The sequence below is a fragment of the Anabrus simplex genome, chromosome 1 (genome assembly GCF_040414725.1).
Source record: "Anabrus simplex isolate iqAnaSimp1 chromosome 1, ASM4041472v1, whole genome shotgun sequence".
In the NCBI taxonomy this organism is placed as follows: Eukaryota; Metazoa; Arthropoda; class Insecta; order Orthoptera; family Tettigoniidae; genus Anabrus; species Anabrus simplex.
This window is the reverse complement of record NC_090265.1, coordinates 389093583-389106771: the sequence shown is the minus strand read 5'-3', so window position 1 is coordinate 389106771 and position 13189 is coordinate 389093583. Positions and strand designations below refer to the sequence as shown.

Here is a 13189-nt window from a genome sequence, read left to right as displayed (position 1 = left end):
CTTACAATGTGGGGAGTAGTCTGGCAAGGAAGTCCACAGTCACATCTTTGAGATGGTACAAAGTTCCACTTGTAGAGAGAATCCCTGCATCTTCCATGACATGTCCTGATCCTGTTCAGTCTCGACCAAGTTGCACGTGGCAGTTGGGATCCGTTTGCAATTTTTCCCCCTCTCAAGATGTTATGCAGGGGCAAGTCAGGAGAGTTATTCCAGCGGCCTTTCCACTCCTCCAAAGCACTGAAATTGGTGGGCGTCTTCAGCACAGCATCATAAAGGGGTGAATGTCATGATTTCAGTCTTTGGAGGCTAAGAGCTGATCTGTCATTTAGATAAGGTGGCAGAAAATTCTTGCAGATCTTGTTGTACTCTTGAACAAGAGCACTGGGTCTTCGTAAGTCAGGTGGCATTATTCTAGACAACAGTGCGAGCCAGTGAAATGGAGCTGATCTGATGGTGCAAGATATCAGACGCATGCTGGTATTCGATTGTGGGTCAATATACTTTGTATACGGGCTATTAATCCACACCGGAGCACAATAGTTAGCAGTAGGGAAAACGAGTGCTAAGGCTGAACAGCGCAGGATATTTGCAGTAGATCCCCAAATAGTACCAGTTAGCTTATGAATAATATTGTTTCGGGTTTTCAGTTTCTTCGACAAGTTCAAAAGATGTTCCTTGAATGATAAAGTCCGGTCCAAGGTAACACAGAGATATTTTGGATACCTCTTGTGATTAAGTACTCAATTGGAGAAGGTAAAATTTAGTTCTAAGCTAGCAAGCCGGTTGCTCAAATGGAAGAAAGAAACCTCCATCTTGGCTGTAGTGGGTTTGAGTCTCCATTTCCTGAAATATTCTGTCAATGTGGAGAAGTCCTGAGTCAAAATATCTTCAGTTTTCTCAAAAATCTTGTGTTGTGTGGCCAGGGTCAAGTCATCAGCATAGCAGAACTTCCTGGATATTGTTTCTGGAAGATCAGAGATGTACAGATTAAACAGTAGTGGCGATAAAACCGATCCTTGGGACAAACCATTACGCAGTTTTCTCACTGAGCTTTTCTTTTCACCTAAACAGACCTGGAATTTCCTGTCGCTGTTGGTGTTGTTGATAAACTGTGCAATCGTTCTGCAGGGTATAGCTCTGAGTAATTTATAAATCAATCCTTCCTTCCTTCCATACAGTATCAAAGGCAGCAGTGAGATCCACAAAGACAGAAGATGTTTTAAGCTTTTGCTGGTATCCAGCCTCAACGTAAGATGTTAATGAAAGTACTTGATCACAGCAGTTTCGGTTAGGTCTGAAGCCTGCCTGATCCACATGAATGAGTTCTAAAATGGTTGATCCAATTCTGTTGTAGATAAGCCTTTCAAAGAGTTTGTAGCAACAGCTAAGAAGGGCTATTGGTCTGTAACTTTCAGGTCTATTTGCAGGTTTTCCAGGCTTTAATATGGAAATAATTTTTCCTTTCTTGTAAGGTGGGATTTGTCCAGTCTGGAGAATGTACATGTAGAACTGTGCCATACATCGCTTTGCATTGTCCCCCATATGTATGAGGAATCCCGGACGAATTCCATTGAATCCAGGTGCCTTACTGGGTTTTAGTTCTTTTAGGGCCTCCTAATATCAAGGGCTGTAAAGGGATGTGAATAGCTAGATATGTGAGGTGCTGATGGTTTCAGAGCACGAAGCTGGCATCTAACATACTTTGTATGCTTCTTATCAGCTGGAGCTCGGGAAGTTGTTACAATATGGGAAGCTATTTGGTCAGGTGTCACCTGAGGTTGACTCTTCACTATCGGTGCATATTTTCCTAGCCTTGGGCGAATGGGAACAGCGGCTTTGTGTATTTTGGGGAGAGCTTTAGCAGTGGGGAGACCTAGGTTCATATGATGAGTTTGGAGCTATCTGTGAAAAAGGTTTTTTGTTTTATTAATATATTCTTTTTTATCCACGATTACTGTAGCAGTGCTTTTGTCAGCTTTGGTTACGATGAGTTCGTTGTCTTTGATTTTCTTTTGGAGGGTGTATATGCGCTTTTTTTCAGCTATTTTTTTCCCTATTATTGAGATCATTCGTGGGGTTTGTTAAACTGGAGAGGATGTTCCTCAGTTTCCTTTGAACATCGGTTCTAACTTCATTTCGCGTATCTTCCAGCATTTTGCTCATGGCTACGCTCAAAAAAGAAATAACTAAACCTCTAACAATTTCCACCTTCACGTTCAACAATGATATTTACAAGTTAACCAATATCTTCAAGAAGCAAGGCGTTAAAATAGCTTTCAAAACCAACAATAAAAACATGAATGTTTAAAACAATACTTCACATATCAACAAGACCAGCAGTTTTTTTTTAAATCAGGAGTTTCTTCTTCTTCTTCTTTTATGACCACATAGGATCACTTTAGTCAGTCCGTCGTTCAGGTCTCTTTGAAGGGATTGTTCGGGCTTTGCGGTCCTCCCAGTACTTCTTCAGACGCTCCGATCTTCGTGCCCTTTCCTCAGTTGAAAATGTGCGTGTTGTTGGTTTGTTTTGTGTAAGGGTAAAGCGGAGGTTTGTATTCTTGAGTTTTGTATTCAATTTTATCTTATTTTTGGTGTCTTCTGTTGTAAGGCCTATTTCCTTCAGATCCTCTCTTACTTCTCTGATCCATTTACATCCTGTTGTGGTATTTTTTGAGACGAGATTGTGTTGTACTAGTTGTTTCAGAAGTCTCGAGTCCTGCATCCTCATGATATGTCCAAAGAATCCCAGTCTCCTCTTACGCATAGTATCTGTAATGGGTTCTAGCTCTTTGTACACGACTTTGTTAGGTATTAACCGCCACTGTCCATCTTTCTGATATTTTTTGTTGATACAGGTTCTTCCAATCCTCCTTTCAATTTTCTGAAGTCTGTCAGTCTTTGATTGTTTATTCAGGTAAAAGAGTGTTTCTGGTGCATATGTAGCTTCCGGTTTTATAACTGTGTTGTAGTGTTTTATTTTTGTATTTATTGATAGACATTTCTTTTTGTAGATATCCCATGTTAATTTTTGTGCTTTAGCTAATCTATTTGTTCTTACTTGGATTGAGATTTTTTCATTTAAGTTATGTGTTATTACTTCTCCAAGATATTTAAACTGAGTTACTATTTTGATTTTATTACCATTTATGGTGACTTCTTTTAGCTGTGTTGGTTTTTGGGGCATAATTTCTGTTTTTTCAAATGATATTTTGAGGCCAATTTTATTTGCAATGTTTTGAAGTTCTGATATCTGGGTTTTTGCTTCTTTTATGTCCACTGCTAGTAATGCTAAATCGTCAGCAAAACCCAGGCAATTTGTTTTGATTTTTCGGCCAATCTTTATTTTGGGGGGACATTTTCTAAACCATTCCCTCATTACCATTTCTAGAGCACAGTTAAATAATAGTGGTGAGAGCCCATCTCCCTGCCGTAGTCCAGTTTTAATTTCAAATGTCTCTGATGTTTCACCCCTAAACTTCACTTTTGACTTGGTATTGGTGAGAGTCAATTTTATCATGTTTATTAATTTGGGGTGTAGTCCAAGGTGTCTTAAAATTTTAAACAGAGATTCTCTATGGATGCAATCATAAGCTTTCTTGAAATCTACAAATGTTATCACCATATCTCTGTTTCTTCTCCTGTTATAGTCCATTATCAACTTAAGACTCATGATCTGATCAGGACAGCTCCTCCAGGGTCTGAAACCTCCTTGATATTCTCCTAGTTCTTTCTCAAGTTGTAAACTTATCCTATTAAGGATGATTATTGAAAATATTTTGTATGTTATGTCTAGGAGAGAGATTCCCCTGTAGTTATTAGGGTCGGTTTTGTCCCCTTTTTTGTGCAGAGGATGAATGAGGGCTGTTGTCCAGTGTTCTGGTAGTTCTTCTTTAATCCAGATAGAGACAAGTTGTTGATGGAGGGCAACTTTTGTTGAGGTACCTGCATATTTCCAGATTTCCGCAAAGGTCTGATCTTCTCCTGGCGCTTTGTAGTTTTTTAATTTATTCAGAGCTTGGTAGACTTCCTTTATTGTGGGGGGATTGATGTTTTCTGGTGATGTTTTTATCGGGGTGTTGGTGTCCAAATGAAGGAGTTCTGTAGGTTCCTCACAATTTAAAAGCTTGTTGAAATGTTTAGCCAGAATTTCTGCATTGTCTTTATTGTTATGGGCCAGCTTACCATCTTCATCCTTCATCAGTAGGGTCGGGGGTTCATATTTTTGGAGCTGCTTTCTGAAGGTTTTGTAGTAGTCCCTTGATTTAGTTTTACTGAACTGTTCTTCAATTAACTGCAGGGTGTCCTTATGATGTTGTCTTTTTATTCTTCTTAAGACTTGGGTAGTTTCTTTTCTCTGTTTTACTAGCTTTTGATAGGATATTTCTGTCTTTTGGGACTGATGTAATAGCCATGCCTGATGTCTTTTCTCCACTGTTTCATCACATTCACTGTTCCACCATTGGTGTTTTTTACGTGGTTTAATTGGAGCTAGGTCTTCTGCAATTTGTTTAAGGTTGTGTACTAAGTCTTCAAGTTTGTCTGTGATTTTTATTTTTTCAGTTGCTTTCTGGTAATTTTTGTTGTTGATTAGCTGGGTAGGATCTATTTTTCTTTTAGTTTTAAGGGCTTGCTTTTGTTGTCTCCTCTGGGGAGTGAGTTTAATTTTAATTTTAACTACGTAGTGATCCGAACCTGTGTCTATTCCTCGGAGGACTTTGACGTTATAGATCTCTTTGTGGTGGTATTTGTCCATGCAGACGTGGTCCAGTTGCCATTCTCCTTTAGTGTAGTCAGGGTGTTTCCATGTTTTGAGTTTTTGAGGTTTCCTCTTAAAACATGTAGATTTTGAGATTAAATTATGGTTTCTACACAGGTCAACTAGTCTCTCTCCATTTTTATTTGTTTTCTTGTGTGCTGGCCATTTTCCGATGATGTCACAGTATTTTCTTTCTCTGCCTAGTTGAGCGTTGAAGTCGCCTATTAATAATTTTATATGGTGTTTGGGGATGTTATCTATGGTCTGGTCCAATAGGTCCCAAAATTCTCCTGTTTCCTCCTGGTCTTTTGAGGAGTTGTTTTTATCATTAGTGGGAGCATGGGCATTTATTATAGTATAGATTTTATTAGATGCCCTTAAGGTGAGCGTTGAGAGTCGTGGAGACTGTGATCTGAATTCTTGAACTGAGTTTATTATTTTAAGGCTGACCAAAAATCCTGTTCCAAATTGTGGGACATTCTTCATCACTCTCTTCCCGGGTATACCTTTATAAAGTCTGTACCCTTGAGATTCCAAGGCATCCTGGTCAGTGTTTCTAATTTCCTGTAATCCCATGATAAGAATTTTGTGTTGGTCCATTATGTCGGTGATCACTTTTAGTTTACCGGTTTGCATGAGTGAGTTTATGTTGTGTGTAGAGAAGTATGTTATCTGCTTTGGTTTATAGGATCAAACGCAAAACCTGTGAAAAATTCTACATTGGGCAAACCGGAAGAAACTTCAATATAAGATACCATGAGCACACTAATGCAATAAATTACAAGTTTTCAGCTATCGGCCAACACATGCAAGATTATAACCATAACTTTACCAATATTGAACAGGACATGGACATCCTTGAATTAGCAAATAAGGGTCCTTTACTCAACATAATGGAAAATTACTTCATACACCTACACCAATATTTTAATGCCAATTACAATCTTAATGAAATCTCAGAGAAACCCAACATACTTAATGATTTATTTATCATTTTCCTCAGAAACAATAATTCAGCCAACCAGAACTCAATCCTAAGTTTAATTAAAGGTACTTTTCCGAAACAATTACCCTTTCTCCCGCACCCTTCAGCTCCGCCTTAAATCCACCCCTCACTCGCCCCATCCCCTCCCAAGCCACCTCCACTCTACCCAACCCGTATGCACCTGCCCTCCTCCCCGCCCATATTTGCCCTTCTGCCACCAGTCGCACACTATCAGCTAAGCTACACACACCGCAGCGCGAGGTAAGTGTCCAGTCACTTTGTGGTATTTTCCTCTTTCTGCGTACTTTGCTTTTTACTGGCTTTTCTCAATTTTAATAGGTCCAATTTGTTTTCCGCTATGAACTGAGAATTCCACCAATTAATATCCCCACACACAGTGTCTACTTTCTTCTCAACAAGAATTCAAAAAACTTCACATTCTGCACAACAATCAACCATGCAGCCCATCAACACGGCTTGGTTACTTAATACAACAATTGTCAAATCCTCCGCTTAAGCTGATACAGTGTATAGTCGACTCTTCTTCTAGAGAGTATCAACTACACATTTTGTTACTCAGACATTGTACATACTTATATATTTTTATATATGTGTCAGTTTACATTGTGTTCATTCTTATTGCCATAACACTCGGTCCACAACCATTATGTATTACCAGGACCTACTGAATTCCACGAGTCTAAAAATTTTAACAACACATAGCACCTTATTTGTACTTTTGTTCCAGACTTCTTAGCACGTATAATGTACTTGTATTAATTATTACTCACCTACATAACACGTAATATTTCATTTTCATTTGTAACATTTCAACCACAGTTCATATTGTAAAATTATATATTCATAAGATTCTTACTGCTAGAAAACATGTTTTAGGATTTTGCCAAATATTGTGTATGTTTTAATATGGCTGATGATGACCCCAAGCAGGGTTGAAACTAGTCCCATGTAATGTAAATATTGTAAATACAACTTAGTATTGAATAGGTGGAAAACTCTACGGTGCATAATTTATATGGAGATTTTTCATCGACGCCTCCAAGCGTAGTTTGAAGTGCATCCTTCTTCACAATGAAAACAAACTTGCGTCCGTTCCTGTTGCTCATTCAGTTATTATACGAGAAACATATGGAAATCTCAAAATGCTGTTGTGTAAACTGAAGTACCAGGAACACAAGTGGCAAGTGTGTGGTGATTTCAAAGTGATAGGTATTCTGTTAAGTTTACTAGGAGGTTACACAAAGCACCCCTGCTTTCTGTGCGAGTGGGACAGTCGAGCAAGGTTACATCACTGGACTCAAAACGAATGGTCACATAGACAATGGACTGCAGGGTCGAAAAACATAAAACATAAACTCTTGTTCAAAAGAGCAAAATACTGTTACCACTGCTTCATATCAAACTAGGGCTTATAAAGCAATTGTTAAGGCCCTAAATGATGAAGGGGAATGTTTTCAGTACCTATGTCATCGATTCCCAGGCATCAGTAATTCCAAAATCAAGGAGGGTATTTTCACAGGTCCAGATATCAGAAAACTTCTTTCTGATGCTAATTTTGAAGACTTTATGTGTGCTGCAGTGCGATTGGCATGGACAGCATTCTGGAATGTGGTCAAACACTTTCTTGGAAACACAAAGGATTCAGACCACAAACAAATGGTGGATAGATTGCTTGTTTCTTTCTAAAATTTAGGCTGCAAAATGAGCTTGAAAGTGCACATGTTACATTCATATCTGGACTAATTCCCTGAGAACCTAGGAATGCTGAGCAAAGAGCAAGGAGAAAGATTCCATCAGGATCTACAGGAAATGGAATGCAGATATCAAGGGAAATGGAACAAAAACATGCTGGAAGATTACTGCTGGTTACTAAAGATAGAAGGTCCAACTACTCCTCGCACACGAAAAGCAAGGCAAAGACGTTTCTTATATAAATATCGTTATAGTATGTTCGTAAGTATATCAGTGTAAGATAGGAGTGTTCAGATGGGTGAAAATAATAAGAAAGAAGCATTCTTTACATATGATAATAGTAATCTTGCATGTGCGTGCGCTGCATATTTATCAAATTTTCATTTTGAATTTGAATGTGATAGGGGAAAATTGACTTCAGTTCCAGAAGCAGCATGCCCAAGATATAAAGATCACTATGTAAACTTCTTACAATGATCAGAAAGTTTGAATTTGCAGATCAGTGTTATGTAGTTTGGGAAACTGTGCCAAGCCCATCCACATTAATAAGCCTAAGAATTTTTTCACATCAGCACAATTGATATCAGTCCACTGAATATAACCAGTCTACTCAAACGTTTCCCTTACATTTTCATTGGTCTCATACACCATCATATTGATGATATTGTTAGTAACTATCGCACGATAGAAATAAACTGGTTGAGATTTAGCACCCAGGAAATGTTAAACTGGATCTACATAGCTTTTCTGCAAACCTGAGAAAGTTCCCCAGTAACTGTCACTGGCTGATGATATGATTGAATCATTGCACGATGCAGCACTGGATTCTTCACAAGTGTCCTCACTAGACAAACTACTGTCCAATTCTGACTCGAAAAAGGTGGCATCACATTGCAAATCCGAAATGTCAACATCATTTGATTCAGCACTCGAATCCTTTTCAAGTTGTTCTTTTATCTCTCTATCAGTAATCATGACTTACTCGACACAGAAACACATAAGATGAGTTAAATTCTTGTCACAAAATTATTAATTATAAGAAACTCGTTAAAAGGCATGTAAACCAACAGCTCACAATACAGGGCACTGTGTTCCACAAGGGATGATGCACGCTTTCTCAGTTGCATTGCCAACCTAACAACCACGTCACCCCAGTAGCTGGACACAAAAACAGTAACTTTGAACATAAATTATGTATTTGATTATCATCTACAAATGAAATTACGCACATTCGTAGCCCACTACAACTTCAATTACATACGCAGTTTACCACAAGTAAAGAAAATGTACACGTTGTTGTTAACATGTTAAAAACTCAAAAGAAGCAGAAGGAAGGAGATGAATTAATGGTCAAGTTCAATGAAGCAAAGATGGACAGTGTCCCAGATTTCAAGTACTTTGGGAGTATTGTCTCAAAAGAAAACCTAGCAAAATATGAGGTGAGCAACTGAACCAACAAGTTGATGCAATTCTATCATCAAGAAAGACTGCTGCTATGGGTTGAACTAGTACCTCTGAAAACACAGATGACATTCTACAAGTCTTATTATGCACTGATTCATACATACAGCTTGAAACAAAAACACTGACCAATAGCGATAATTCCTTCTGGCAGCTGAAAAGAAATTTCTTTGCAACAGAAGACGAGGAAGATCAAGATCAGGAATGAAAAGTTTAGAGAAAAGGTGGAAATAAGAACATATCCTCATCAATACAGAGGATTCAAGACTGAAGTGATTTGGACACAGGAAAAGAATGACAGGACAGACCTGCAAGCAGGGAATTTGAAAGATGTGGAAAGAAATTGACCTGTGGGAAGACTGAGAAGAAAGTGGATTGATGTAGTGAAGGAGAACATGCTGCGGAGAGGTCATGATTGGGACAAGTTAGTGGAAGAACATAAAGAACAGGAGAAGGCAGAAGGGGCTCATACACCAAACCTGAGCAAGACACGATGATGATGATGATGATGATGATGCACTACTGAAGAGAAAGAAATGACTGATAAGTTTTATCTCAAAATTGTACATAATGTTACATTTCAACTTATAATTCCCACATCCAGCATAAGCAATATTTCACTGAAATTTCAATAACTTTTTTGCATGCAGTACCTCATAGCAGGAGCATTCCGCAAGACAATATCTATCATTTGCATAGCTGTCTGTGGAATATCAATTGAATTCGCTGCTTCCATGTACCCTCTCAGTGAGGTCAGATCAACCATTGCAACACGTTTTATGGTTACTTTAAACTCCTTATTTCGGGTTGGATTTTCATCATCACACACAGTCACAGTATCTGAAATCTAAAGGAGAGATTAAAAAAAAAAAAAAAAAAACCAAGATTATTACATATTACAAAATAAGAACAGTAAGATGCAACTAATTCATTCATTCATTCATCCATCGTCAGTAGTAGTTTTCTGGTACAGCTCAACTGAATGGACTTTCGCTATGCTAAACCAAACCAACTAATATTTTACAAGAAAAGAAGTTGAAGTACCAAGTGGAAACATAACAGAACTCGCATATGCTAGACAATAACAGCAGTATATTTGAACACCAACTTCTGTTAAAGAGATGCTTTGTTGGGACAGATGGGTAATAATACCAAACTTCACATTACAATGCAAACTATCTAAGAAACAAAAATTCCTTCCATGACAGCCAGCCATCATGCACAAAGGTGTGTCAATCCAAAAACTTACTTGGAAGTGCCAGTTAGGGGTGATAAAGACCCATTTAGCTAAATTTCAAGTCATGTAAATGAGCAAAGGGAAGGAATTTTGAAAGATTAGTATCATGTAATAATTACAAAATAATTGTTTCAAGTATGCTAATGAACGACGTAATGTTTCTGTTTCAACATGGTAAACTGAACTATGTTTATGGATCACTATTTTTCATCTGCAGCCATAGCTCAGCAGAGAATAAATGTTGAAATTTCCATCATAACATCAGAATGTTCTATGGTGGCTCCTTTTATTCAATGGAATGTGCAGTTAGTTCAATTTACCATAATATGTTTTCTTGATTTACCCATTATTACACAGAGCAATCAGCTTCGCAGTATTTGGATGCCCCCCACCCTCAAAGTAAGGATAACCTTTATCAAACATGTGACACAGTGAATGTTCAAATACCAGCCATTACACCAGAGAACATTGAGAACGAACGAACAAACAAACAAACAAACAAACAAAACAAAAAAATCTACCACCACTTATCTTCATTTAGGACTGTTGCCGAGGTGGCAAATTGCTTATCAGTTGTTTACTTAACCTTTTCTTCAAAGATTTCAAAGAATCTGGAAATTTATTGCATATCTTCCTTGGCAAATTATTCCATTACATATTCACAGTCCCTGTATATGAATATTTGCCCCAATTTCTTTTCTTGAATTGCATCATCATCTTTGTTTTAAGATCTTTCCTACTTTCAAAAACTCTGTTCAAACATATTCATCTAATGTCATTCCACACAATCTCTCTGCTGACAGCTCGGAACATACTATTTAGGATATAGATGTTGATTCCCACACAGACCCTGAAATATTTGTCCCCAATGAGTAAATTTATAATGCTGGCAACCAGGAATGGGTTAGCTGGAAAATTTATAATGGCCAATAACGGACAAACTATATTGGTACTATAAATTTACTCAATCGGGACAAATATTTCAGGTTCCCTATGGGAATCAACATCTATATCATCTGATGGCCAGGCAGGCATCAGTTTTTGAAAATAAGACAAAGTCTCTCATAGTGCATTTGCACTGCCGGTGGCTCCAAGTAGCCTACGCAGTGGCCTCCACGGTACACACTAGCCATGCGTCTTGGTAGATGTACTATTTACCAACTGATGAGCCAAATTTAGCACACTGGGACGAAACGCTGGCAACCACGAATGAGTTAGCTGGAAAATTTCTAATGTCCAATAACAGACCAACTATATTGGTATTCCAAACTACTTAGTTGAGCAACTTGTCTCCTTACTCCCAAGTCTTCCCAGTCCAAAGTTTGCAACAATTTCGTAAGATCACTGTTTTGTTGGAAATCGCACTGTTTTGTTGGAAATCGCTCAGAACGTATCTTGATGCTTTCCACGAGATCTTTTCCAGTTTTCCTATCAAATAATCCTTGTAAGGGTCCCATACACTGAAACTATACTTTAATGGGGGGCTCACCAGTGACTTACATGCCCTCTCCCTAATTCATCATCATTTTTATTTCCCCTTTTCCAGCCTCTGTCAGGTGGGGGTGTTGCGATGACACTTCACCACTGCCTCTCCTTTTCAGCAATTGTATTTCACATCAGTCTTTTTCATATACTGCTCTTGACAAGTCCATCCAACTTGCTCTGGCCCTCTTTCCTTCTATCAGCCTCCAACACTAGTTTTGGTATCCTTCCCTCCTCCACTCCAATAACATGTCCAAACCATCTCAATTTATTCTTCTCCACCCTATCACTAAGTTTTTCTACCCCTATCTCTTTTCTGACCCCGACATTTCTTACCGTCTCTCCTTGTCTTCCCTACCACACTCCTCAGGAACTTCATCTCACTGGCCTGAACTTTACTCTCATTTCTTACTGTCAAAGTCCAAGTTTCCGATAAATACATTAATTCTCTGCTCCACACAAGGTTTCTTACATTATGGTAGAACATACTTCCTGCTTGTACACTTCTGCTGATCTCCTTATCCAACCTTACATCTTGCATTATTTCACTTCCCAAGTATTTGAAGTATTCAACAACCTCAAGGTTTTGTCCCCTGATACGATTCCTTCTCTTTCTCCTCTTGTCATCACCACTGTTTTTCTCTTATGGACACTGATTTTCATACCATATTTCTCAATATTTTCATGGAAAGCCTCTAGTTGGATTTGCCTATGTCATCTGAAGATGACACATTTCCCTGTCTTTGTCCAGTTTGGTTTCTAAAGTAATCTGTTCTCCCCTCTGGAGTCTGGACACATTTGAAACAATTCTTATAAATTGCTTTCACTAGTTCCCAAGATTGCCTTCAACATCCTTTTATTTCCAGGGTTTCCCCACAACTTTTCTCTATTAACACTATCGTTTGCCTCCTCTACATCAAGGAATATCATCACAAGATCTTTTCCATATTATCAATGTTTTCCCATCAGTAATCTCATGGTAACCAGAGAGTCTATCATTGAACTGCCCTGTCAAAATCCTTACTGCCTTTTTTTAAATTTCTTTCCACCCTCCTCTCATTTTCCTTTCTATTATTCTCTCCATTATTTTGGTTACCAGTGATAACAGTGTAATTCTTCGATAACTGTCACATATAACCCTGTCACTTTTCTTAAATACTGATATTACACCTTTACACCAATTATCAGGTACTTGCTTTTTCTTCCATACACACCTTAGCAGCCTATACAACCAATGTAGACCAATAGGTCATGCTATCTTTATCATTTCCACACACTGTATTTCATCCATCCCTGCTGTTTTTCATGTTTTCATTTGTTTAACAGCGATTTCCACCTCTGCCTGTGCAATATCACTCTCCATTTCTGGATCATCCTCATTTACCACTACACTCTCTTCTACATAATTTCTCACATTCAGGACTTTATTGAAATAATCTTTCCACCTATTCTTTATATCCTCTAGGTCTGTTATTACATTTCCACTCTCTTCCTTTACCTGATTTGCATAGTTGTTTTTTTTCTTCTTCTCTTATCAATTCATACAACATCCTTT

At 38.1% G+C, this 13189-nt stretch overlaps 1 protein-coding gene across 2 annotated transcripts in view; it reads right to left on the bottom strand.

Moving 5' to 3' along the window:
* LOC136856825 (protein argonaute-2) overlaps positions 1-13189 on the bottom strand; it is a 467999-nt gene that overhangs the window by 310667 nt on the left and 144143 nt on the right. For both annotated transcript variants that reach the window (XM_067134979.2, XM_067134978.2), the window contains exon 8: positions 9569-9762. In XM_067134979.2, the coding sequence (XP_066991080.2) occupies positions 9569-9762 (194 nt within the window). The remainder of the gene's footprint in view (positions 1-9568; positions 9763-13189) is intronic.